Source organism: Aspergillus ibericus (assembly GCF_003184845.1).
Source record: "Aspergillus ibericus CBS 121593 unplaced genomic scaffold BO80scaffold_4, whole genome shotgun sequence".
NCBI lineage: Eukaryota > Fungi > Ascomycota > Eurotiomycetes > Eurotiales > Aspergillaceae > Aspergillus > Aspergillus ibericus.
This window is the reverse complement of record NW_020292102.1, coordinates 975,109-996,710: the sequence shown is the minus strand read 5'-3', so window position 1 is coordinate 996,710 and position 21,602 is coordinate 975,109. Positions and strand designations below refer to the sequence as shown.

The 21,602-nt window shown below is 52.8% G+C and overlaps 10 protein-coding genes across 10 annotated transcripts; 6 read left to right on the top strand and 4 right to left on the bottom strand.

The window, feature by feature from the left end:
- Window positions 1-282: 282 nt before the first annotated feature.
- On the bottom strand, window positions 283-2,996 carry BO80DRAFT_421782 (putative MFS transporter). The gene is made up of 2 exons (XM_025718685.1): window positions 2,549-2,996; window positions 283-2,489 (listed from the first exon to the last, which is right to left on the bottom strand). The coding sequence occupies exons 1-2, from the start codon at window positions 2,730-2,732 to the stop codon at window positions 637-639; spliced, it is 2,037 nt and encodes a 678-aa protein (XP_025579470.1). The 5' UTR covers window positions 2,733-2,996; the 3' UTR covers window positions 283-636.
- On the top strand, window positions 2,851-3,649 carry BO80DRAFT_178156 (uncharacterized protein). Its single transcript, XM_025713995.1, has one exon. It carries the CDS (start codon window positions 2,970-2,972, stop codon window positions 3,462-3,464), a length of 495 nt encoding a protein of 164 aa, XP_025579469.1. The 5' UTR covers window positions 2,851-2,969; the 3' UTR covers window positions 3,465-3,649.
- Window positions 3,650-4,512: 863 nt separating this feature from the next.
- BO80DRAFT_178122 (uncharacterized protein) lies at window positions 4,513-6,423 on the top strand. The gene has a single exon (XM_025713994.1). It carries the CDS (start codon window positions 4,734-4,736, stop codon window positions 6,303-6,305), a length of 1,572 nt encoding a protein of 523 aa, XP_025579468.1. The 5' UTR covers window positions 4,513-4,733; the 3' UTR covers window positions 6,306-6,423.
- A 500-nt stretch (window positions 6,424-6,923) lies between these two features.
- BO80DRAFT_373685 (DUF1593 domain-containing protein) lies at window positions 6,924-8,587 on the top strand. Its single transcript, XM_025716571.1, has 3 exons — window positions 6,924-7,025; window positions 7,113-7,419; window positions 7,465-8,587. The coding sequence occupies exons 2-3, from the start codon at window positions 7,300-7,302 to the stop codon at window positions 8,578-8,580; spliced, it is 1,236 nt and encodes a 411-aa protein (XP_025579467.1). The 5' UTR covers window positions 6,924-7,025; window positions 7,113-7,299; the 3' UTR covers window positions 8,581-8,587.
- A 203-nt stretch (window positions 8,588-8,790) lies between these two features.
- Window positions 8,791-10,276, top strand: BO80DRAFT_398712 (uncharacterized protein). The gene is made up of 4 exons (XM_025717437.1): window positions 8,791-9,328; window positions 9,372-9,407; window positions 9,450-9,518; window positions 9,571-10,276. The coding sequence occupies exons 1-4, from the start codon at window positions 8,969-8,971 to the stop codon at window positions 10,162-10,164; spliced, it is 1,059 nt and encodes a 352-aa protein (XP_025579466.1). The 5' UTR covers window positions 8,791-8,968; the 3' UTR covers window positions 10,165-10,276.
- A 197-nt stretch (window positions 10,277-10,473) lies between these two features.
- BO80DRAFT_346156 (uncharacterized protein) lies at window positions 10,474-11,207 on the bottom strand (the record flags this gene model as incomplete). Its single annotated transcript, XM_025715354.1, has 4 exons — window positions 10,474-10,591; window positions 10,685-10,835; window positions 10,939-10,998; window positions 11,093-11,207. 4 exons carry the CDS (start codon window positions 11,205-11,207, stop codon window positions 10,474-10,476), a joined length of 444 nt encoding a protein of 147 aa, XP_025579465.1.
- Window positions 11,208-11,496: 289 nt separating this feature from the next.
- BO80DRAFT_178073 (uncharacterized protein) lies at window positions 11,497-12,975 on the bottom strand. Its single transcript, XM_025713993.1, has one exon. It carries the CDS (start codon window positions 12,750-12,752, stop codon window positions 11,787-11,789), a length of 966 nt encoding a protein of 321 aa, XP_025579464.1. The 5' UTR covers window positions 12,753-12,975; the 3' UTR covers window positions 11,497-11,786.
- Window positions 12,861-13,601, bottom strand: BO80DRAFT_178061 (uncharacterized protein). Its single transcript, XM_025713992.1, has one exon. The coding sequence runs from the start codon at window positions 13,401-13,403 to the stop codon at window positions 12,969-12,971; it is 435 nt and encodes a 144-aa protein (XP_025579463.1). The 5' UTR covers window positions 13,404-13,601; the 3' UTR covers window positions 12,861-12,968.
- On the top strand, window positions 13,182-15,428 carry BO80DRAFT_421778 (UPF0016-domain-containing protein). Its single transcript, XM_025718684.1, has 3 exons — window positions 13,182-14,241; window positions 14,288-15,167; window positions 15,214-15,428. Exons 1-3 carry the CDS (start codon window positions 13,651-13,653, stop codon window positions 15,279-15,281), a joined length of 1,539 nt encoding a protein of 512 aa, XP_025579462.1. The 5' UTR covers window positions 13,182-13,650; the 3' UTR covers window positions 15,282-15,428.
- Window positions 15,429-16,699: 1,271 nt separating this feature from the next.
- On the top strand, window positions 16,700-19,869 carry BO80DRAFT_398703 (telomere repeat binding factor family protein; the record flags this gene model as incomplete). The annotated part of the gene is made up of 4 exons (XM_025717436.1): window positions 16,700-17,089; window positions 17,152-18,490; window positions 18,538-19,716; window positions 19,764-19,869. The coding sequence occupies exons 1-4, from the start codon at window positions 16,864-16,866 to the stop codon at window positions 19,867-19,869; spliced, it is 2,850 nt and encodes a 949-aa protein (XP_025579461.1). The 5' UTR covers window positions 16,700-16,863.
- Between the last annotated feature and the right edge of the window lie 1,733 nt (window positions 19,870-21,602).

Sequence of the window (21,602 nt, the reverse complement as noted above, 5' to 3'; positions counted from 1 at the left end):
CAGCAGTCTAGAACCGGATTGGACGGGAGATGCCGATTGAAATGTCACGGGCGGTCCATGGATGGGCAAATGGCCCAATGGCTGTGGCTGCCGTTGCCACCCATCCGTCACAGACACTTGCAAGGCCACTATCACCATCGACATCCCACTAGTGGATGTTCATGACATCCCATCGATGTCAAAGTCGTCGCGCAGAGAGGCTCCGGCCGGCAGGGCTCGGAGGGGCTTCCATGACTTCAGCAGACGCCACATGGAGACGGGGCAATGGTAAATGCGTTAGCTGCATGGATAGTATCCCATAGTATATGCGATCTAAGATAGGTATCATGATACAGCGCAGATCTACAACTCAAAACAAGAATCATCCGATCATGCGATCCTCCCGGCCAATGGGACGCGGTCCATCCCTCGGCGGGCCGCCTGTCCCGTCTAAAAGCGTTCCATCAGGCGCATCCGAACCGTCCACATCCGCGCCCGTTTGCCATAAATGTACATGGGAATCGAGAACAACAGGCACCCCAGCTGGATCACCCCCAGGGCGATAAACACCATCCGGGATCCCTCCGCATCCAGCCAATCCACAATGAACAGCGAAAAGATCAGGCCGTGAAATACATCTGTCTCCATCGTTAGCGTTCATTCACAAGTCGCACCAAGATCAGGAAACCTACTCTTACTCCAGTTCAACGTCACCAAGGCTTCCCCCGCGTACTGTCGGTAACTGTCCACGCAGAACGTGATGGCCGTCGTACTCCCCAGGCAGCACCCAAACGAGACCAGCCCGAAGAAGATCGTTGGCACAATCCACGCATCCCGCTCCTGCGCACTCCATCCGAACCCCATCAGTCCGATGGTCGTCGAGATCGCAATCGGAATCGCCATCACCAGGCGGAATTCCGGCTCGTACACGCCCCCGTTGCGCCGGGTCATGTATTGGACAATGATGTCGGACACCTTACCGGCCACGGCGGTCCCGAGCAGGCCCCCGACGAACGGCGAAATGTAGACGAGACCGGTTTGCAGCGCGGTGAAGTTGTATGTGTCCCGCTGCTCGTAGATGGTAGCAACCGACTCCGACAGGACAATGAGCCAGCCGACGGACAAAGCATACACCACGGTCGACCACAGCACGGACGGATACGCAAAGAGAATGAACGGCCGCACCGCCACCCGCAGCCAATTGTCATGGGCGATACGGCCATTCCACGGGCGGAGATAGTAAGAGTATGGGATAGACGGCTGCTCCCGGAGTCGATTCGTATAATGAGCCGCCGATGTGGTTGGCACACCTAAATCGGGCGACTCACTACGAGCCGGGGACATAGCGGTGTGTCGGGCAGCTTCAACATCGTCATGATGAGTATGCCCCACCGCGGGAGGATGAAGAAATCCGTGAGACTTCTCAGGGTCCTCGCCCAGCGATTCTCTGATCTCAGGATGCTCCATTACGGGTTCATTGGATGGAGATATGTGATCCTCACCATCAATACCCTCTACCTTCTCGGGAATGGTTTCGGTCGTCTCGTCATGGTCATCCACAAACCCAACGTGGCCCTTCTTGGGTTTCTTCGGCTCCGTTGAGGTGGGGTCGTGGTCTGGGGGTTGGTCCTCCAGACGATGCGCATGCGGTGGTCGACCCCTCAACCCGTGTGACACAATATTCGACACGCTGCGGTAAAAGCTGGGGCGCTTGCGGGCCCGGCGTGGCCGGGGCGTGCGGTCCCAGAACGTCTCGGGAACAAAGAAGAAAAGAAGCACCAGACAAGCGCCGACGACGATGGCAACGATCCAGAACACCCAGCGCCATCCCAAGCTGCCAATGATAGCTGCACTGACCAAGGGAATCAGGTTCTTGCCACCCAGAAGCAGGAGTGTGTAGATGCCGACACGGTACGCCCGCTCGTGCAGGAAGTAAATCTCCGCGATAGTCGCAGAGGGCAGACATTCTACCGGGCTCACCGCAATGCCCTGGAAAATGCGAGCGACGACCAAGCTGGGGTAATTGGGCGACAGCGCACACCAGACAGCGGAGATGATAAAGAGGGTCGCGCCTAGAAGATAGACCGGCCGCTTTCCATAGAGAATCGCTGTTGGGGACATGATCACGGACCCGACTCCGAGACCCAACATGTACAAGCCCGTTGTATATGCGACCTTCTGCGTATCCACATCATATGCAGCAGCCACTTGGCTGAACCCAGCGGCAAGAATGGGAGTCATACCGCCCCCCATGAGGCAGTAGAATCCCAAAGAAACCAACGCGGCATCTCGCCGCCACACCGGCCAGTTGAGAGGGTCGTTGACCGAGTCATCAGGCTGGGGTTCTAAAACGATGTTACCATCCGCTGTCTTCTTTTTCGACGGACGCGCACGAGACGAGGAACGTGACGGAGGGTAGGGTGAAGGCAAGGACGAGCCAGATTCACGATGCGGTTGGTGTTTCAGCCCAAGAGGCTCATTGCGGTTCGAAGAGAGCAGAAGAACAGTTCCTAAATCACGTCAGCAAGATCATCCCATAGATATCGGCGCTCTCTCCGCTGCAACATACCAGGTACTTCATCTGTCTCCTTGTCACTTAGAATGCCTAGGGTGGCTTTTGGACGATAGGGACTTTCGCTTGTAGTGATGGTGGGTGTCTCGGGGGCATTGGTTCCACGCAATCGTTTCCACCACCCTTTGGATGGCTGTGACTGCTCTGCGGGGGAAGCCGTGGGAGCTTCTTCGGTCGCCATTGTTGCGGATCAGAGCAACGAATCGGAGACAGGTCCCGCAGCTTGGAATCGAGGCTAGTAGCTGCAAGATCCGCGTCTAGTCAGTTGGACCCTGGGGATAGCTGGGACTGTAGGGTAGGAAATTTCAGCTGAGCACCGACCCTTCAATTTATTTTGGGTGTCCAGCTGGAGGGGTGAGATAGAAGGATAGAACAGGCCACTGGTGGGATCAAACGATCGTCTCGATGCAGCCCGAGGATGAGATGGTATCTCCACTCCTCGAACCGACTCAGATCGATCACGGCCTGCGACAGAAAAGCAGAACCGGCAACTGCGCAGGCTCAACAAGCGACATGGTGGGGGAGGAGGGAAGACATATATAGTGCTGGGGTGGACGAAGGAATGAGCCAAAAAAGAATAAAAAAACAAAAGCAAAAAGTCAAACCACCGATATTGAGGGCGATAAACGACGAAAGATCGAATCAGTCGGTGAGGATGGTGGGCGGGGAGTCACGCGGCCGAGTGGACGAAGGCGTTTTGGGCTCGAGTTGGAGGCAATCCCCGATAAGAGCCACCAACCCAAGAACGGGTGTCAAAGTCATTCTAAGTCATTCTTGCGCGACGACGGACAATGCGGCCACCAACGGGACCCCGAGGCGGTGCCGGATGGATACCCCGGACCCCCACCGGGCGGCCGTGGTTGGTCAGTCTCCAACGGGGGGGCTCTCCAGCTTGAGATGGACCTCAGTTTAACTCCCCGATCGACAAGCCGGACATGCATGGGACAACCACCACAGCTTAAACTCAGGCCGAGTACAGTCGCTGACTCTATGCCGTAAGCCGCGAGGTAACGAGCCAGTCAGGGCGTTGGACCAGGAGCATCCTCCCCTCCGGAACCGTCCAGTGGGAAAGTCTAATGAAGGAGCACTCATCTTTGGGGGGAAGCGAAACACATGCGGTCGGAGATGCACGTGGCCGGCTATCTGCCAAGCACGAGACGTTCCGCATGAATGTCGACATGGCAGACCTGCAAGCCAGTGCGATGCCAATTCTCCGTCTGGAGTTGTCTTATCTACTCCCGTTATCCTTTATTTCTACCTGTTTCTTCCCTATCTTTTTCACTTCTTCCGAATCATTTCGCATGCTATGGGGATCTCGCTGGCTTGTCTAAGTTCATTCACGAGAGGATCATCCTGGGATCATCGGGTGCCATGGTCATCATCTGATATGTCGCTTTGGGTGCAACGACAGCTGGCTCGCAGGTAGCTAGGTCCATGCTGCAGCAGAGGGTGCGGGGTGGGGGAGCTTGGTGTTGCAAACCAGACCAGCCCACCACGATCCAGGAGCTGATCAGGGGAGGATTGGCTCCAGGAAGCGCTCCGAGCGTGCAGGATGGCCAGCATGTCGTCATCGGATGCAGAGTCTCTATCCGCAAGGTCCAAGGCAAGACATCCAGGTGGCTATCTGGCGGTGTTCAGCTGGACAAACGACTACACGGCAGTCCAATCATGCAGATGCCGGATTCGCCCCCGGACTGGGGTATAAGTCAGTCTCTTAAGTCTGTACGGCTTGGTGGGTAGAACAATCCAAGTCACTGTGTCTCTGGCAGCTGGCATTTATGAGTATTACGACTGGTGCCCCAGCAGATCTGGACAAGAACAGTCGCATTGATAGATCCTCAGGCATCCATCCTAGGCTGATGTGGCTGCCTCAGGCTAGCGTTCTGCGACCCTCGACCACCAGGTCCAGCTTGGATTCACTGGCCCGATTATGGTTGAGTAGCCCAGAACAATTCACTCCAATGCACCTTCAACCGTAGATATTCTATGCAGGAAATGGGTGAAGTGAGTCAACATGCCCTGCAACGATCCTGCATCTCTTCGTTCCCCAACAGTGCAGGTTCCAGTAAGAGCTACAGCCCCATCACTGAAGCGTCTGCTAAATCCCATATCCTATCGTTACACTGACCTTCTGCGATCTCGCCGGTCCTACGCTTCTGCAAGTTACTGATCATAGTAAGCCATGGGCCTGTTCAAGAGCGTCCAAAAGGGCTGGAACGACTTCACGCCCAAGGAACGGCACGAGGCTGCATTCTACATCCTGGGCATTGTCTTCTACAAGTTCGGTCTGGAAGCTTTTAACGGCTCGATCATCACCCTGGCCACCAATCGCTACGATTATGATGCTCTTCGCACTCACACACCGCCCAAGACCTTTCAGCGCGTTGGACTCATGGTCGGCCTCAATCAAGCGTGCCAGTGCGTGGGGTCTATTTTGATCGCACCACTGATTCGTCGCTATCCAGCCCGAGTGATTCTCATGGCAGCCGTGCTGGTCTTTGGTGTCTTCAGCGCCATCCTTCTCATTATGGACGCGTGCACTGGAGGGACCTTTGTTCCGGTCGCCTTCCGTCCTCACCACCCCGAGAACGACTTCCACTATTACGGCCGTTACAACACGGACAGCATGATCCCGATCTACTGTGTCGGTGGCTTTAGCTATGGGATGGTCGAGCTGATCCGCCGGATCATTCCTCGGGACATCGTGGGCGGAAATCTCAAGAGGCTGCGTCGCCTGGATGCCCTGGTTCATATCTTCTATGAAGTGTCTGGCACCGCTGGCGCTTTCTGCACTGCACTGGTTTTGATCCCTCGCCTGGGAAATAATTACTCCTTCCTTGTGACGCCCGTCTGTTTTGCACTCGCGGCTCTCGCATGGTTCTTCCTAGGAGATCAAGTGTTCAAGGCTCAGAAAGCCGAGGCCTCCGATGACCACCCCCCTTATGTTCGAGCGGCACTGACCGGAGCCAGGCTCTTTCTGGAGTCCATCTGGGTGGGTGCCCGGATCATCTTCACCACCCGGAAATTCATCTGGCTGCTTCCTGGTTACTCGATTGCACTGTATGCTCATCGCTACCTCGAGAGCGCCGTCATGCCGGCCCTTGCGCGTCGCTATCTAGGCAATGCGGCATGGTCGCAAATCATGGTCGGAGGGTCCAACCTCGGAGAGCTGCTCGGGGCTTTTTTTGTGATTATTCTCAACAACCGTGTTCGCACGCCCATCCCTTGGTTGCGAGTCGATGCGCTCATGCTTCTCATCACCTGGTACCTGCCCTTCTGGAAGCCTCGGGTCCGGCACGTCCTGGATGCTTTGTTTGCTGCCGCCACCTTTATTCCAATTTCTTTCGGCTGGGCGGCCGGCGATGTCTCGCTGGCGGCGTACATCCAGGCCACGCTGTCCCGGATGGAATCTACGTCGAGCAATGTGTCTGCTCTCGGGGCGGTCATGGCCTTTCTATACTCCACCTACATTGTGCTGTATGCGGTCATCTCGCCGATCCTGGGCAGCTACATTGACCGGGTGTACGTGGAGACGGGAGGCTCGAACGGCGGGGGCGACATCCACAGGGCGATCCGCAATGTGGCGAGCGTGCAATTCAGTGTGATCTCCCTGCTGGTTCTGATCTCGTCGTTTGTGCCTCGGGGATCCCTGGCGGTGAATCCGGTGGTGCTGGATGATGAGGATCTAGAAGAGGAGGATTGGGGAAATGATGTGATGTCCTCGGGCGCGAGCATGATGTCCATGATTCACTGAGTGATACGTAGACGCAGTCGCAGTCTGCAGTACCGTGGTCCGTAGTTACTGTCCAGTAGTTAGCAGTCGGGCATTCCGTATTATCTGAGCTGTGGAGGAGTCTCAGCAGTCAAAAGTCATAATGCTATGTTTTACCTTTCGATCCTTAGAGTAGTCCGATTCTCAAACCTTGACGATTCTATCTAACAGGCCACAAACACGAGATTCACGGTATGTCACAGATAGTTCAAAAATCTGGTAGTAGAAGTAGCCACGCTGTTGGTCTGGAACGATGGATGTGGAGAGGGGAGTGGTGTAGTCCAGCAACCCGGGTAAATTACATTACTTCTGCATGTTCCCGCCCTTCGACTCCAGAACCCCATGAAACCTTGAATAGCTTCTCCATCCACCCGAATAGGCTATTCAGGGTAAATCTGCTCTCTCCCTCCCAATCAAGCAGCTCGAGCCACTTCATCCGAAAACAGCGTGCATAATTCTTCCTGATTGAGAGACTGCCTGGTCCGGTTGGCTCGGATTCCTCGGTGGCTATCCCTTCCAAGTTAGACAGATTCCGGGGATGCAACTAACGCCCCGCAATGCAGGCATTCCATTCCCCGCATGTCGATCATCAGAGTGACTCTCGTCGGCTGTCATCGCGGCATTGCAGTCTCATCGAGCAGCGAGTTGGATACAACATCTGAATCCTGCACCAGGAATATAAATAGGCGGTCTTCGACAGTGGTGAGTCAAGCAGATTTTCCATCATTCTAAAATGAAGTCTGTTTTGTTGCTTCTCAGCGCTGGGCTGACGCTCGCCCTGTCTCATAGCCAAACCAACCGATCTCTCCTCTCCTACCCTACTAAGCCGCGGGTCTTTATCCTCTCGGATATCGCCAATGAGCCTGACGATTCCGAGTCGCTCGTCCGTTACCTGGTTTATAGCAATCAGTTCCAGAATGAGGGCATCGTGGCCACCACGTCCACCTGGCTGAGGGACCAAGTGCGTCCAGACTTGATGCTGGACACGATCGATGCTTACGCAAAGGTGGTGGATAATCTGAACAATCATGCTCCTGAAGATGCCCCGTATCCGTCGGCAGACTATCTACGGGGAATTGTGTCTCATGGACTTCCAGTATGTCTACTACAGCTGGATGTTCATCATTAACCGGAGGTATAGGTCTACGGCATGAAGGCTCTTCAGAACAACAACACCTATAGCCCCGGCGCAGAGCTCCTCATCAAAAGCATCACCAACACATCCTCGGACCAGCCCCTCTGGGTCCTTGTGTGGTCTGGCACCAACGTTCTTGCACAAGCTCTTCTAAATATCTCTCTCACTCACTCTCCCTCCGAGGCAGCCGCTCTTCGTGCCAATCTCCGAGTCTATACCATCTCGGATCAAGATGACACCGGTCCGTGGATCCGCCACAACTGGCCCGACATCCACTATATCTCCTCGGTGCACGGATTCGATCAGTATGCAGGGGCGACCTGGCCGGGCATCTCCGGCGAACTAGGCTACGACTTTGACAAGGGCGGTCCAGATTCCTCCCTTGTGTCGCATGAATGGCTGAAAAAGAACATCCGAATCGGCACGCTGGGTGCCAAGTACCCCGATTTCGAATACATCATGGAGGGAGATAGCCCGACGCTTTTGTATGTCATCCAAAACGGACTGGGCGATCGAGAGCACCCTCGGTATGGCAGCTGGGGAGGACGATACTCGGCTGTTTGTGACACCTGCGACTGGGACAACCACTACAGCGACGCGGAGGACCAGGTCGTCGGCATGAACAATCAGACGTTCAAGTCGAACAAAGCGACGATCTGGCGCTGGCGAGCGGCGTACCAGAACGATTTTGCAGCGCGAATGCAATGGACGTTGTCCGCGTCGGAGACGAACAAGACTTGGAATCATAACCCGGTGGTGATTGTGAATGGGACGGGCGGGTTGGACCCTGTGTCCGTCCACGCCTCTGTTGGGGAGAGGGTGGCTTTCGACGTGGCTGAGACATATGATCCGGATGGCGATAGTTTGTCCTTCCACTGGTTCCAATATCTCGAGCCGTCCACGGATAACGCGTCGGCGGAGGGCACTGTGGGGGAACTGAACATCACAACCACTGCTGGAGGGAGGATGGCGTCGGTAGAGGTTCCTTCTGCGGAGGACACCTGCGATGAGGAGGGCTGTCAGTTATTGCATTTGATCCTGCAAGTAGAGGACACGGGCAGTCCGCCGTTGACCACGTACCGGCGGATGCTGATCCAAGTGTCGAACACCACCGCACTTTAATAGCGACTATTGATGAAATTCAGCGAAAGTTAAAACCGGACGAGTTACACTGAAATGCTACTATTTGGTCAGATCCTGCAGCCAAGGCAGTTGTGTCCAGCCCTAACCAGTCAGCGCCGCGGACCGACCGATGGTGAACACGAGGCATGGCTTGGGACAGGCCGCCCATCCAACGTGGCGAAACCCAGCCCCTCTTCTGTCCGCTGTGACGTCTCGTACATCAGTCTGGCATTGCCTCGTCCGTCAGACCAACTCGTTTCTTTGTTGAGCCATCAGGGGGGGTTTCTGGGATTTCTTTGTGCCTCTCCGTCGCCGCAGACTTTTCTCAACCTTCGGGACGACTCCGGATCCCTCCAGCACCAGATTCCCAGAGCGCCGTTCCGATAAAATGCTGTCCATCTTGATGGTATCCCATCTGCTGGCGATCGCGGCGATGCTTGTCTCCGCTCGAGCCCAATCCAGCAGCACTAACGTGCCCTCCACTACTGAGACTCCCCAGGCAACCACCACGACCTCCGCCATCGCAACCCACACCGTCCAGGTGGGCTCTAAAGAAGATCCTCACCAATACTCCCCCCATAATATCACTGCTGCGGTCGGTGATATTATTGTGTTCGAATTCTATCCGCGGAACCACTCCGTCGTCAAGGCCGACTACAATGCGCCGTGTGTGCCGGCCAGCGGGACCATCTTCTACTCGGGCATCTTTAATAGTTTCAATGAGCAGAATGGAGAGTTGGTTGGGCCGGTATGTTCCCATATATACAATGGGATAATACTGATGAATGTAGCCACCGACGTGGTCCCTCGTCGTCAACGACACCAAGGTATGCTCTATACCATCTGCTCGTATCCACTAACATCTTCAGCCTACATTCTTCTACTGCACTGCGATTGATTCCTGTATTGGCAATGGCATGGTCGGGGTCATCAACCCGGTATGTCTCAATTTCCAATCTCACATCTAGTCTCCCAACTAACCCATCTCAGAATGCCACCATGACATGGGAAACCCAATACGAAAAAGCCAAATCATACCCCTACATGCTCGTCCCGGGGCAATCCATGCCCGCCGAAGGCACCATTCCGCCCACCTCCAGTGCCACCTCGACCTCGACCTCAACCTCTACCCCATCCCCATCCACCTCCAACTCGGGCCTCAGCACCGGCGCCATCGTAGGCATCGTCATCGGAATCGTCGCCTTCGTCGGCCTCCTCGGGGCGCTGTTCTTCGTTCTCGGTCGAAACCGCGTCTACAAGCAATGGATGTCCAGCCAAGACGGCCGACACGAACGCACCGCCCGATGGGCCGCCCTGCTGAGTCCGAGTTCGGGCAACACGAACACGGCCCCGCGGAAGAGCGAGATGGAACATAGCACGGGGATGCCCCAGAGTGAGTTCCCAGGATCCGTGGGAGGGATGTCTTCACCACAGCAGCAAACCGGGGGCTTATGGGGATGGGATGCGCCTCAGCAACAGCAACAGGACCAGCAGGTCTACCAAGGGCAAGGACACGGTCCAGGACAGGTATACTATGAGGCTATGGCGCAAGGACCGTCCGAATTGGAGGCACCGGCTCGGTAGGCATATTCCACCGAGTAATACTACGGACGCAGACATGTGAGCGATATTACTTATGACTGATGTATTGTATTGTTATTATCCTCCCTCGCTCTACTGTATACTGCAATTGATCATACAATCAATCCTTAGACGCGGCGGCAGCGGCGGCAGCGGCGGCAGCAGCAGGCCTGGGGCTACTCCTACACCATGTACACAGCAGAACAGTAAGACCTCATCTCCACCTTCAATATTTCAATAGTCTGCCCAGCCCCAAACTCACCCAACCCCCCAAATACCCCCAACCTCTAAAAGAAGTTAAAGAAAAAAGACCTAGGAGCAATCACTCCCCCCGTAAACAAACGTCCCATCGGAATCCTCACACCCACACGTCCCATCCTCCGGACTCCGAATACATCCCGTTCCAGAACCCGAGGACTCCCCGTTATCACTACCCAACAGTACCATTAGCATCGTCCTTTCACCACAGACATCCCAACATTCATAAATAGATATATGGGGCAATTGGGGTAAGGGAGCATACTTCCAAAAAAACGTCCAACAATCCTCATCCTCATCGGTCATTTCACTATCCGTGGGCGCGGTGCAGGTATACGCGGCACAGGTGCCGTAGGGCGCGCCGTAGGAGGAGTCGTATTCGTGGTTGGTTTTGAAGACGGCGAAGGTTTGGGTTCCTTCATTCGTCCCATTAGTATTTATTATGTATTGGGGGGGTGGGAGGTGGGTAAAGAGATGGGATGGATGGATGGGAGGGAGGGAGGGAGGGCGGGATGGTACCGGAAGTACGAGTGTTGTGGGAGCATTCGGCGGCTTGGATGGCGGTGGATGTTTTGGCGGCTGTTATCATTTATTATCATCGTTAGTATGTAGGTATGTTTGTTTCGGGGAGAGGATGAATATATCCAGGAAGGTGGGGAGGGAGGGAAGATACCAGAACAATTATACGTCCCCGGACACTTTCCCTTCGTGTTAGTAGTGGCTGGATCAACAGTTGCCGTGGCCAGCACGGCACTGAGCACCATGGTAAGAAGAGATTTGGCCAGCATGTTCAATCTTAGTAGTATCTTCCTGAAGATAAGGTAATGAAGTGAAGGTGAGATGGTGTAATCTTTCCAGAGATCGTCGTTATCCCTTGAACGAAGCTTGGGAACAACCGCCTTATATATTCATCACCTATAACTGCATCACTATTATATACGTACGTAACCCACTCATCTCAAACAGGGGTCGGTGGAGACGCATCTAGAATATGGTCTTCGGTTTTCGGTCTTCGGTCTTGGGGGATGGATTGGTGGGGGGTTTCGGACGGAATCGAGATGCGCGCTAATGTTAAGCTTGTTTGAGGTTGAGGATCCACTGCGGGTGGTAGATTAAGGGGATCGTCGAGGCGGGAGCCTGGTTATAGTCTGGACTGGAGGGTTGGGGGGTAGTATAGGTGGTTGTGATGGGGTTGGGGTTGGGTAGAAGGTGGAGTGGTGTATACTGTGTGTAGTTTTACTCTAATGGGATGATCATGCCATAGTATGCAGTAGTCGAGCAAGTCGATGCTTGTGGTATCCGGTAGACTGGTTATATCACAGCCTGACTTAATATCCAGCACTTGGCATCAGTTCATCAACTGGTCGTCATTCCAACGCCACACAGTCCGGCCCCAGCTTTCTCACCAATACCTCCGCTCCATCCGGCGTCCATTCACTGCTCCCAGTGCCATCCGTAGGAATAACCATCTCTAGGTCCAACGTCGCAAGGTCCAACTCGGCAATCGTCGGAATCAATGAACTGATGAACCGATGGGCAGCAGTCCGAGCCGTCACACTGCAACTGGTCTTGCTGCAAATCGGAACTGCAACTTCAAAGACCTGCGCTTCGGCCGCCCCTCCCAACGTCGCGTTCATGTCAGGAAATTTCCACCGACAGTGAACCAGCTGCCCCAGTCGCATGATCAGACGTCGGCGGGGTCCGTCCTCCAGGCCGGATTTGCTGGTCCGCGTAAACATGATCGGCTGGTGCACGAACTGGCGCGCGGGGGTCGGCTTCGGACACACGGCACAAGCATATTTGGCGATCTGAGAGAGGTACTGCTCGTTGTACCGGACAATGTCCTTGCATTTGGCTGCTTTGTCGGCTTTGTTGCGGCAGGAACCGGGAAAGAAGTCCTGGCGCCACTGCGACGAGAGGACGATGCAGCTGAGGTGAATAGGTCGGTCCGCCTGAGGGCGCGGGTTCCCCACGAACATGGTGACGGCAATCGGATGATAGAGCTTCTCCCTTTCGGGCTCGACGAGTTGAAAGGAAACGGAGCTGGGAGAGCTGGCGCCGCTGACCACATCATAGTCCTCCATCATGTCGTCGCTACTGTCGTCGCTGAAGTGGCTGCGTTCCTCACCGGGGGGATCGATTTCGTGATGATCCGGAGCTGTATCAGAGGCATCACAATAGATCGAGTGGGCGGAGGCGTGGCTCAAGCCACTGCTGGCGCTCAGCCGCACTCGAGCAGTCGCGGTTTGGGAAGCAAGGGAGCCGCCGGGGTTGGAGGAGGCAAGGGTTCCCCCAGGGCTGGAGGCCTCGTCGGGGACAGTTGAGTCGGACATCTTCACCGTTGATCCAGAGGGATTTCAACAAAGAACAGAGTGACGTCACGTGGAGTGACGTAGAGATTCATGATGAGAAATGAATGTGTTGTGAGCAAGGCTGACGGTGGTTGTGAAGCCACAGTGAATGCCCGCTGGCTCAACCCAGCGTTGGGATCGTTTGCTCCTCACATCTGGCCGGGGTTAGACATGCAAGACATGCAAGACATGCAACTACTAAGTCAGAAACGCATTCTTTTCTCCTGTTTGGCACGCTGCTGCATGAAAGTTAAACCGATTTCTGCAGCGATCCCAGGCCGGGAGATGTAGATGACAGGTATCGATGGAGGATATAAATAGCCTGGCCCAGTAATCTAAATTCGACGCGGTTTCATTGGGTTGCCACAACATACAGTGAGACCAGCCTCCCAGACCACCAAGCAAAGACAGAGCAATACACCCGACCAATGCATCTTGACCACCATCCCGGTCATTGCAACCTGTCCAGCAGATGGTGGCCGGACAATGTGGCCGTAACCTGTAAGGAACACCGCAACCGGTGCGCACGTGATGTGGAGCGGCGTTGCCCCTTTGCGGCGCCGAAAGTCTCCCATTGTTCTTCTCCCATCCTCGCAACGACCGCTGTTCGGCTTCATTCCTTTCTTCTTGCATGTATTTTAACTCTGGCTCTGTATGATCAGACTGCCTGCATTGCCCGTCGCGCTCCCTTCATCTCTGCCCCGATCGCGTGCCTGAGTCCGCCCGGATCGCTGTCGTGGCTTGATTTCCGATCGACGTATCTACCTGGATCCAAACTTCGATCATCCTTCGTTTACGGCCTACCCGTCTGTTCTTGTCTACCATTGCTTATATCATATAACCTGTTTTAATATCTTCAATTGACCTGCCGGGCCACACCATGAAGATCCACTCGCCGCTCCTCCTGCTCCTCCTGCCTGCACTTTCGACCGCGCTCACGGATTCAAGTTCCGCCAACAGCAGCCTGAAGGATGCTGTTCTCGCCGAGCGCGAAGCCTTGACCCCGAATGCCGTCGAATTAGATGCCGTCACGGCCCCCAAGGCCGCCAAAGGGACGCTGGACGCCCCGATCGACGGCAAGGATGGTCGGCCACACGCTGGTCCCTGGGTGGAAACCAGTGCCGAGCGGGATCGCAAGAAAACCGGCTCCACCACTTCGTTGGAGGAAAAGACCAAGACCGATCCCACCGCTGCTGAACAACTGGGCCCCGATGGAAACCCCATTCCGTATTCCAACGACGGTGTGATGGATGACCCCCATCGGACCGGTCCCAAGGAGGGAACTCGTGGAACCGAGGGCGGCGTGTCGGAGAAGTTGAGGGAGCCATACTCGAGCGAGAAGACTCCAGGCAGTCCGAAGGAGGCTCCGCCGTTGCCGCACAGCGAGTCGCAGAAGCTCCCGGTGTCGGATGAGGATGAGGTGAAGGACACCAAGAGCTCGGGCGCCGACTCGAACTTGGGCAAGCTGGAGGTAGAGCTACACTACAACGGTGGAAAACACTTGCTGATGCAGTTAGAAACCCGCCGACTTGCCCGATAAGCCGCACGACATTCCCCCTCCCAAGTCGCCCGCCACGGTCAAAGACAGCCCCCTCGGTCTCGACAAGCATGGCTCGACCCAGCCGGGTGAGCCGCTCGCAGAAGGAACGGCGTTCCATTCGTTGTTGTTTTCCTTCACCATGATCATCGTCTCGGAGATTGGCGACAAGACCTTCCTGGTGGCCGCACTCATGGCCATGCGTCACCCCCGTCTGCTCGTCTTCTCGGCCGCGTTCAGCGCCCTGATCTTCATGACGGTTCTTTCGGCGGTTCTGGGGCACGCGGTGCCTACCCTGATCCCCAAGTCGGTGACCAAGCTGTTGGCCGCCGTTTTGTTCCTCGTGTTCGGTCTGAAGATGCTCAAGGAAGGTCGCGAGATGTCGCCCGACGAGGGTGTCGGCGAGGAAATGAAGGAGGTCGAGATGGAACTGGAGGAGAAGGAACAAGAGCAGCGCCGTATGAGCCGTCGTCGCTCTTCGGTGACGCCCCATTCCCTGGAGGCTGGCCGCGTTGGACGACGCAAGTCGCGTTCGTCTGGCAACCGTCTCCCGTCGCCTCCGGAGAGCGTCTCGTCCTCGTCCTCGCGCGGCTCATCTCCATCCCGTAACCGCTTGAACGACGTTCTCGTTGGCATGAACAACCTCTTCTCGCTTCTTCTCAGCCCCGCCTGGGTCCAGACCTTTGTCATGACCTTCCTGGGCGAGTGGGGTGACCGTAGTCAAATTGCCACCATTGCGATGGCCGCCGGTCAGGATTACTGGTGGGTGACGATCGGAGCCATCTCCGGACACGGACTCTGCACTGCTGCAGCCGTCATTGGTGGCAGTGCTATTGCTGGCAAGGTCAGCATGCGCGTTGGTATGTATCCCCACCCTCGGTTTCTGAACATAGCTAACGGATGCAGTCACGCTGGGCGGTGCCACGGCATTCTTGGTCTTTGGTGTCATCTACATGTTCGAGGCCATCTACTAGACCTGTTCTTGCTATGTTGGCGGTTTCTTAGTATAGATTATGCGATAATGGTGCATGTACTTTCATCCGTGCCTGGCGTTAGGCAACGACTACGGAGTTTGATTCTGACAGTTGCTCCTATGAAAACAATCTAACGCGGCAATACCGTAGTACGGCGCTGATACACCGTGACTCTGAGAACCAAAAACACGACACACCCACTCCAACTCGACCCAACAACCATCTACCGTATACCCCAGAAGCCACACCATGACCAAATCAAAGAGTCCAAAGGTATCCGTACGAGTACAACAGAGGGAAAGGAGGGGATGCCAAATCTCTCCCCACTCCACCGCAGCCATCAAAAGCAGAGCGAAGCCCAAACACCGTCCCATGAAAACAGTAGCACGTAGTCGACAATGAAGATCCAACTATAACTATTGCTGAAAAATAGTTGCTGGGTTAGCTTCTAGCCGACAGACACTATTTGGTTAATGGGTAACATGAGAGTAATTGAAGATCATATGGCTCACTACGTACGTAAATAAACATAGTATGACCGGTCAGATTTACTCTGGAAGGGTCTGTAATCGATGAAGGGGCTGGGTAGTCTTGCGTATGTGCTTACAAAACAGATGGTGTGGAAGTTCTGTCCATGTTGTCTCGATGGATGCTACCTTCTTGTAGAACGGATGCCTAAATTTTTAATCCTAAGTTGGTATGGACAGCTCTGCATTATCTGGAAGAGTAATAGGGAGCATTAGAACTATGCATACCTATTCCTGCGCAAAAGAAGTACAAAATACTCTAGACACCCATATCAGATTCATATAAGACTCGACTGTTCATCACCTACAACACACTTTAACTTATTACTACACAATCTACATTCTGCACTAGGTTCCCGTCAGGACCTTCCATGAAAGTCATAATTGAAGATCTTAATTGTCTGCATCTCCCCTTCTATCAGACCGCTCCGGCTTCAGCCACCGGATCTTTCAGACTATATCTCGAGAACCACTCGAACGATTTGTCCAACTTCCCGTAGACCACGCAAGCCAGTTGAGACAAGTCACCTGATGCATTCGGCTACTCTGGGGAAAATCTCTATCATCGTATCCCCGTCGTCCTCGCCGTCGCGGCAGGTTGATATCGGCCATAACTTCCACACAACGCCATATTCCGGCTCACTTACACCCTAGCCAAGTAGTTCCCATTACTGCCTCTCTATTCCATATATCAGCACTCGCATAAACCTCCCAATCATGCGTAAATCAACCAAAACACCTTTAGGGTCTTAGGGTTTAGGGTTTATAGCCCACCGCCTGATTTCGCCGCTTACATAACTTGTTTACCCCAAATCTGGCAAAATTCTTAGGGTCTGACCGCTGAGACTCCCCTGGGTGAACTTGTCTCCCTTTAACCTCACCTACGCCTTCCGCCAACCATCCCCAGTCAACTACGACAGCAAAATTTCATCATTTCCCATCTAGGGGAGACTTCTGGCATCAGTTCTGGGTCCTTGGAGTGTATCACTCGTCAGTTTCACGTGGTCCGGTGGCTGACCGCCTTCCTTCCTCTCGGGGAAGTTTGTTGTGGTAGAATGGCGCGGTTGGCCCAGTCGCGAGAGGCTGCTCAGTCGTCAACGGAGCCTTGGAATAGGTCTAAGGGTAAGACGTGGACCGGGAGTCCGATCCGGAGACGCGTGACGAGAAGTCAGAGTCGTGAGTGGGAGGGGTTCAGACCTCAACACGATGATGGTGAGGCGTCGGTGGATGCCGGTCGGAGAAGGTGGGGAGGCCTAGGTAAGGGTCGTGTGGGCGGAGAGGGTGAGTCTGAGTCTCGACTTCTCTACCGCTTGTTTGGGCGTCTCTCCTGATCTATCAAACAGGTTTGGATGTCGTCGTCGAGGAATCTCCCCTTCGATCGGCGAGACCTGGCCAGTATGCAAACCAGGTCATTCCAGAGACTCCAGAAGAGGAGGTCAATATCTCGGGCACCACCATCCTTCCCTCGGAACCAGACAATGATCTAGATCCTGATATCATGGTGGAGGCTCTCCCAGACTTGGAGCGTGCGGCTGCCAATGTCCTGGACTTTCTCGTCCCCGGGTCCGCCGACCCTGTGAGCGTAATCAGTACCGCGAAGAAGTTGGGAGACCCTGCCAGCACGCAAAGCAGACGCCTGCAGCGGTCCGTGACCAACCTGAACCATGAGGCAAAGTACTTTGGTCAAACCTCCCCTTCGAACTACCTCGATGTGGAGCGGATTGCGAAGGTCAGTGGGCTTGAAGACAGCGGGAAGCTTATTCTACACAAAGCCAATTGTGCTCGCTTTGCGTTGCGAGTACTCCTGGCTAGACCTGGTACCAACATATCCCCAGAGCAGGCAATCTCGGGAATCCAAGGAAAATTTCCTCTGCCTTTCATGACAAACCTGGTCGAAAAGGATGTACAGAAATCTGTCGACGAAAGCTACCTCGACAAAGATACTTTCGAGCTGGGTCTGGAAATCCGTACCCAGTATGTCATAATGCAGATCGAAGCACACCAAAATGACGAGGACTTTGACCCAGTTGAGATACTGACAAGTGGCTTCTTCTTGGATCTGCCCAAGGGTGCGCCCGAGGATGCTGAACGTCGACTCCGCGGCTTTAATCTGGAGAGGTTCACTGGCCTCAGGCAGGAGCTTCCCTCTAGATATCGAAGTGATGTGGAGGATCGATACCACGATATGCGTGTGGTTCTAGAAGTAGACGGTACCCTGGAGGCCCTCAAGGGTGACTACCGCTGGCAGAAATTTGTTATGCAGGCTGCCCGATGGATTCGCAAGAGGACGGATGAGATCAACAATGACCTGAAAGACACCCATGACATTTACTCCAGGTCAAAGCCTCGCCTCAGCCTGGGCAACACCATTGCCTTTTCTACGCCTAGCAGCCAGCGGAGTGATAATCGTTTGTCTACCGTTGAGAAGCCTACGCGGAGGACTGCTCTATCGGATGGTCAAGGCGCGTTACAACCTTTAGTCCGAGCAACCTCCGTGAGCTCTCAAAGGGCCGCAACTCCTGCGCCTGCCCCCAACACTGATGCTATTCCAGACACCGTCGAACAAGAAACCGCCATGCCAAGGGCCGCTTCTGTGACCCACAATGATTTGCCCACTACTGATACAAGGGTGGCGTCTTCTGAGAATAGGGAGCAAGTCAGAGATCGAAGGAAGTCTAGACCGTGAGGATTCCGACCATGGCACTCTGTCTGTATGCTAACCAGAGAAGCTCCTTTCTGAATAAAGCAGCAATCAACCGAGTCATGCAACGGCAGCAGCAACTCCGGGGCTCGACTGAAACGACCCGTGCTCATCGGCAATCGGACTTCATCAGACCAAACCTGTCTGTGGCACAGCAGTCTGCCACTGACAGGCGACAAACCGTATCTGCAATCCCACCACGGCAGAGCTCGGGATCTGCGCAGCCCCACGAGTCTTTCGACGCCTCTCGTACGCTTGTGAATGACGACACCCACGTGAACGATGACACCGAGGTGTATGAGGAGACTGAGTTACACGACGAGACTCAGGTGGATGACACCGAGGTCTACGAGGAGAACCGGTTGAACGACAACTCCACGGCAATCGATGAGACGGAGATTACCGTGAACGATGAACCCCTTGATATCAGTCAGCATACCGAGAGTCACCCCGAGAGGTCTCACAGTCCTCCAATGAATAGGTCTGCTTCGAGACCCCGCCATGCACCTACTTCTATGCTGGCCCCGCCTTCGGCGAATAACCTCTCGCTTCCCTCAAGCAGGGATGTGTGGAACATGGCAAAGACTCAAATGCGGCCTCGTCCGGGTACTACACGCCCTGCATTCATCGACCGACAAGAGAATGCGGTGCGAGTATCCCCTGTCAGCCAGGCGTCGGACGCCAGAAGTGTTGAACGGAGGCCTCGTGGGCGACCTCCAAAACGCAGACGTGAGGCTAGTAGCTCTTCGGAAAGCGACGAGGAGTTTGAAACCCACGATCGCGAAGTAGACACCGAGCGCCGGCGTGCCGACAAGCCCGTGCAGACGCGGCGAAGTAAGCGTGCGAGGGTAGACAATGGTCGCGAAGACACCCCGGAAGGTGCCGAAGATCAGCGTCGGCAGGGCTCGCAAGGTGCTCGATCTCCAGCCCGCACGCAGGCTGAGTCTCCTCAAACAGACAACCGAGAGACCGCATCACCGGCACCCAAGCGTAAAACCGTTTCTGGCCGTGGCCGACAATCGAGGGGCTGGTCAGAGGCCGAGGATGCCCGACTGGTGCGCCTCATCGAAGAACACGGCATTTCATGGGCAAGAATCGAGAACGAGAACCTTGTCCAGCCCGAGAAGGACGGCGAAACCCGGATTAGAGATCGGAACCAGGTGCAGTTGAAAGACCGTGCACGGAACCTGAAGATTAAGTTTTATCGGTAAGCGTTCACTTGACTGGACATGAAGAAGATCCAACTAACAGAAGTAGGGAGGGACTACCAATCCCCAGGAATTTTGGTGGCGTGACCATGAAAAGGGGGGATTGCGAGAGACTTGAGAACCTCGGGATCGATTTATCTCGCGAACGATGAACTGGTGCTTGTATAAATGTGTAGAGGTCCAAGAATGAGTCATGATACCTTCACGATGCTTTTCTGGTTTTCTTTGGGGCGTCTGGGTTATGTGACAGCCCATATTGGAGTTATGACAATCGGCATGCTTAATGCTTGATCTAGCGACGGTCCTATAATCCTTACCACTTTGTGGCTAATATCAATAATGGCTACCTGAACAATACAGATAACCGTCCTGCCACTGTATCACTGTAATCCTCACAGGTATTGCAGATGAGTTCTCTATCATCGAGGGGAGCTACTATTGGTATGTCGGCGGTCACATGCCTACTCTCCGGGGCCCCGCGCTAGTCGATTAAGGGCCATGATATCTACGGCGGGTAATAGCGGCCATCCTGCAAATGCAATTTCTTGGTGTTTACTGCCAGCAGAATCTATATAAAGTCTATTGGATTAGTTAATCTTACCTAATGAAGCTATACATAGTTATAACTTACTTAGCTTCATTATCTAAATAGCTACTAGTCTTGAATACTATGTAAAGGTATAAGTCTTGCTCAGGTATTGTACACAGGGCCCGTATAATTGGGAGTACTAGTACTAGTGCTGGTACTAGTGCTGGTGCTAGTATTAATAAATTATATTAAAATTGTATATATTTATGGGATAATAGGATTATCCTCATCTCCAGCCTTCTCTATAAGGATTGGTTAATTATATTTTTCTTCCTTATCTAGGAGGATAGGATTACTTATAGTTCTATCTGTTAGTTCTTGTGATAGGATCTACTTGTCAGGGTAGAAGGCCTGTCAACTAGGTAAGGAACTGGCCACCAAATGTGTAGAATTCCACTAGTAACAATAATATAGCCTATATTCACATAGAGAGACTAATCCTTAGAAGATTAATAGTCTAACACTGATAAATATTATCTCATAGTAAGTAAAGAAATCCTGAACTACTACTAATAATCTTATAACTACTATAGCTATCCTAGTACGTTACCTGAAAGCCCCAGATCACACTAACTAAGCTACTATAGGACTAGAACATTAGTTAGACTAGTACTAATAAAATAAAATCTCTATCTAAACTATTCTATTATAATTATCTTCTCTCTTGCTGAGTCGAGTCTTTTAGCTTGGAAAGCCATATATAAATAACTTTAAAATAGAAATATAATATAAAATAAGAAATATATTTTAGGATAGCTATCAACGTGTTCTCATAAAATAAAAGGAATATAAAATACTATAATATATTCATGTTTATTATTATAGTTATTATAATTAAAATTAATAAATAATTTTATTTTAATACAGTAGTAACCCACTATAATACTAATATTAATATTATTATTTTTCTTTTTTTTTTTACGCTGCTCTTATCCTTCGTGATAGTTTTATTTATTTATTATTATAATTTTTTTAGTAATTGGTATTTATATTACATTTTTATATTTTTTTATTACTATTTATCTAAAAATCTTATTATAATATCTTATATCTGTAGAACTATGAAGCGGTATACTACTTATAATTTAATAATTAAACTTAAGTATCTATTCTATATGTATTATTTTTAATCTAATTTAAAAAAATATAAAGCTACTACTGGTATTCTGTTTACTATTTATTATATTTTTAATAGTAAAATCTTGATTCTTTACTAACGCTATTATAAGGAAAATAAGAAATGTAATTCTGTAAGTATTTTATATATTAATATATTATTTATTTAATAATATAATT

Excerpts from the sequence above, each read along its gene's own strand:
- BO80DRAFT_421782 (XM_025718685.1), bottom strand. The coding sequence starts at position 2,732 with ATGGCGACCGAAGAAGCTCCCACGGCTTCCCCCGCAGAGCAGTCACAG. Across the intron at positions 2,490-2,548 it reads GGAGACAGATGAAGTACCTG|GAACTGTTCTTCTGCTCTCT; the intron begins GTATGTTGCAGC and ends GACGTGATTTAG.
- BO80DRAFT_178073 (XM_025713993.1), bottom strand. The coding sequence starts at position 12,752 with ATGTCCGACTCAACTGTCCCCGACGAGGCCTCCAGCCCTGGGGGAACC.
- BO80DRAFT_178122 (XM_025713994.1), top strand. The coding sequence starts at position 4,734 with ATGGGCCTGTTCAAGAGCGTCCAAAAGGGCTGGAACGACTTCACGCCC.
- BO80DRAFT_421778 (XM_025718684.1), top strand. The coding sequence starts at position 13,651 with ATGAAGATCCACTCGCCGCTCCTCCTGCTCCTCCTGCCTGCACTTTCG. Across the intron at positions 14,242-14,287 it reads CGAACTTGGGCAAGCTGGAG|AAACCCGCCGACTTGCCCGA; the intron begins GTAGAGCTACAC and ends TGATGCAGTTAG. Across the intron at positions 15,168-15,213 it reads CAAGGTCAGCATGCGCGTTG|TCACGCTGGGCGGTGCCACG; the intron begins GTATGTATCCCC and ends TAACGGATGCAG.
- BO80DRAFT_373685 (XM_025716571.1), top strand. The coding sequence starts at position 7,300 with ATGCTGGACACGATCGATGCTTACGCAAAGGTGGTGGATAATCTGAAC. Across the intron at positions 7,420-7,464 it reads TTGTGTCTCATGGACTTCCA|GTCTACGGCATGAAGGCTCT; the intron begins GTATGTCTACTA and ends CCGGAGGTATAG.
- BO80DRAFT_398712 (XM_025717437.1), top strand. The coding sequence starts at position 8,969 with ATGCTGTCCATCTTGATGGTATCCCATCTGCTGGCGATCGCGGCGATG. Across the intron at positions 9,329-9,371 it reads ATGGAGAGTTGGTTGGGCCG|CCACCGACGTGGTCCCTCGT; the intron begins GTATGTTCCCAT and ends TGATGAATGTAG. Across the intron at positions 9,519-9,570 it reads TGGTCGGGGTCATCAACCCG|AATGCCACCATGACATGGGA; the intron begins GTATGTCTCAAT and ends AACCCATCTCAG.
- BO80DRAFT_178061 (XM_025713992.1), bottom strand. The coding sequence starts at position 13,403 with ATGCAAGAAGAAAGGAATGAAGCCGAACAGCGGTCGTTGCGAGGATGG.
- BO80DRAFT_178156 (XM_025713995.1), top strand. The coding sequence starts at position 2,970 with ATGAGATGGTATCTCCACTCCTCGAACCGACTCAGATCGATCACGGCC.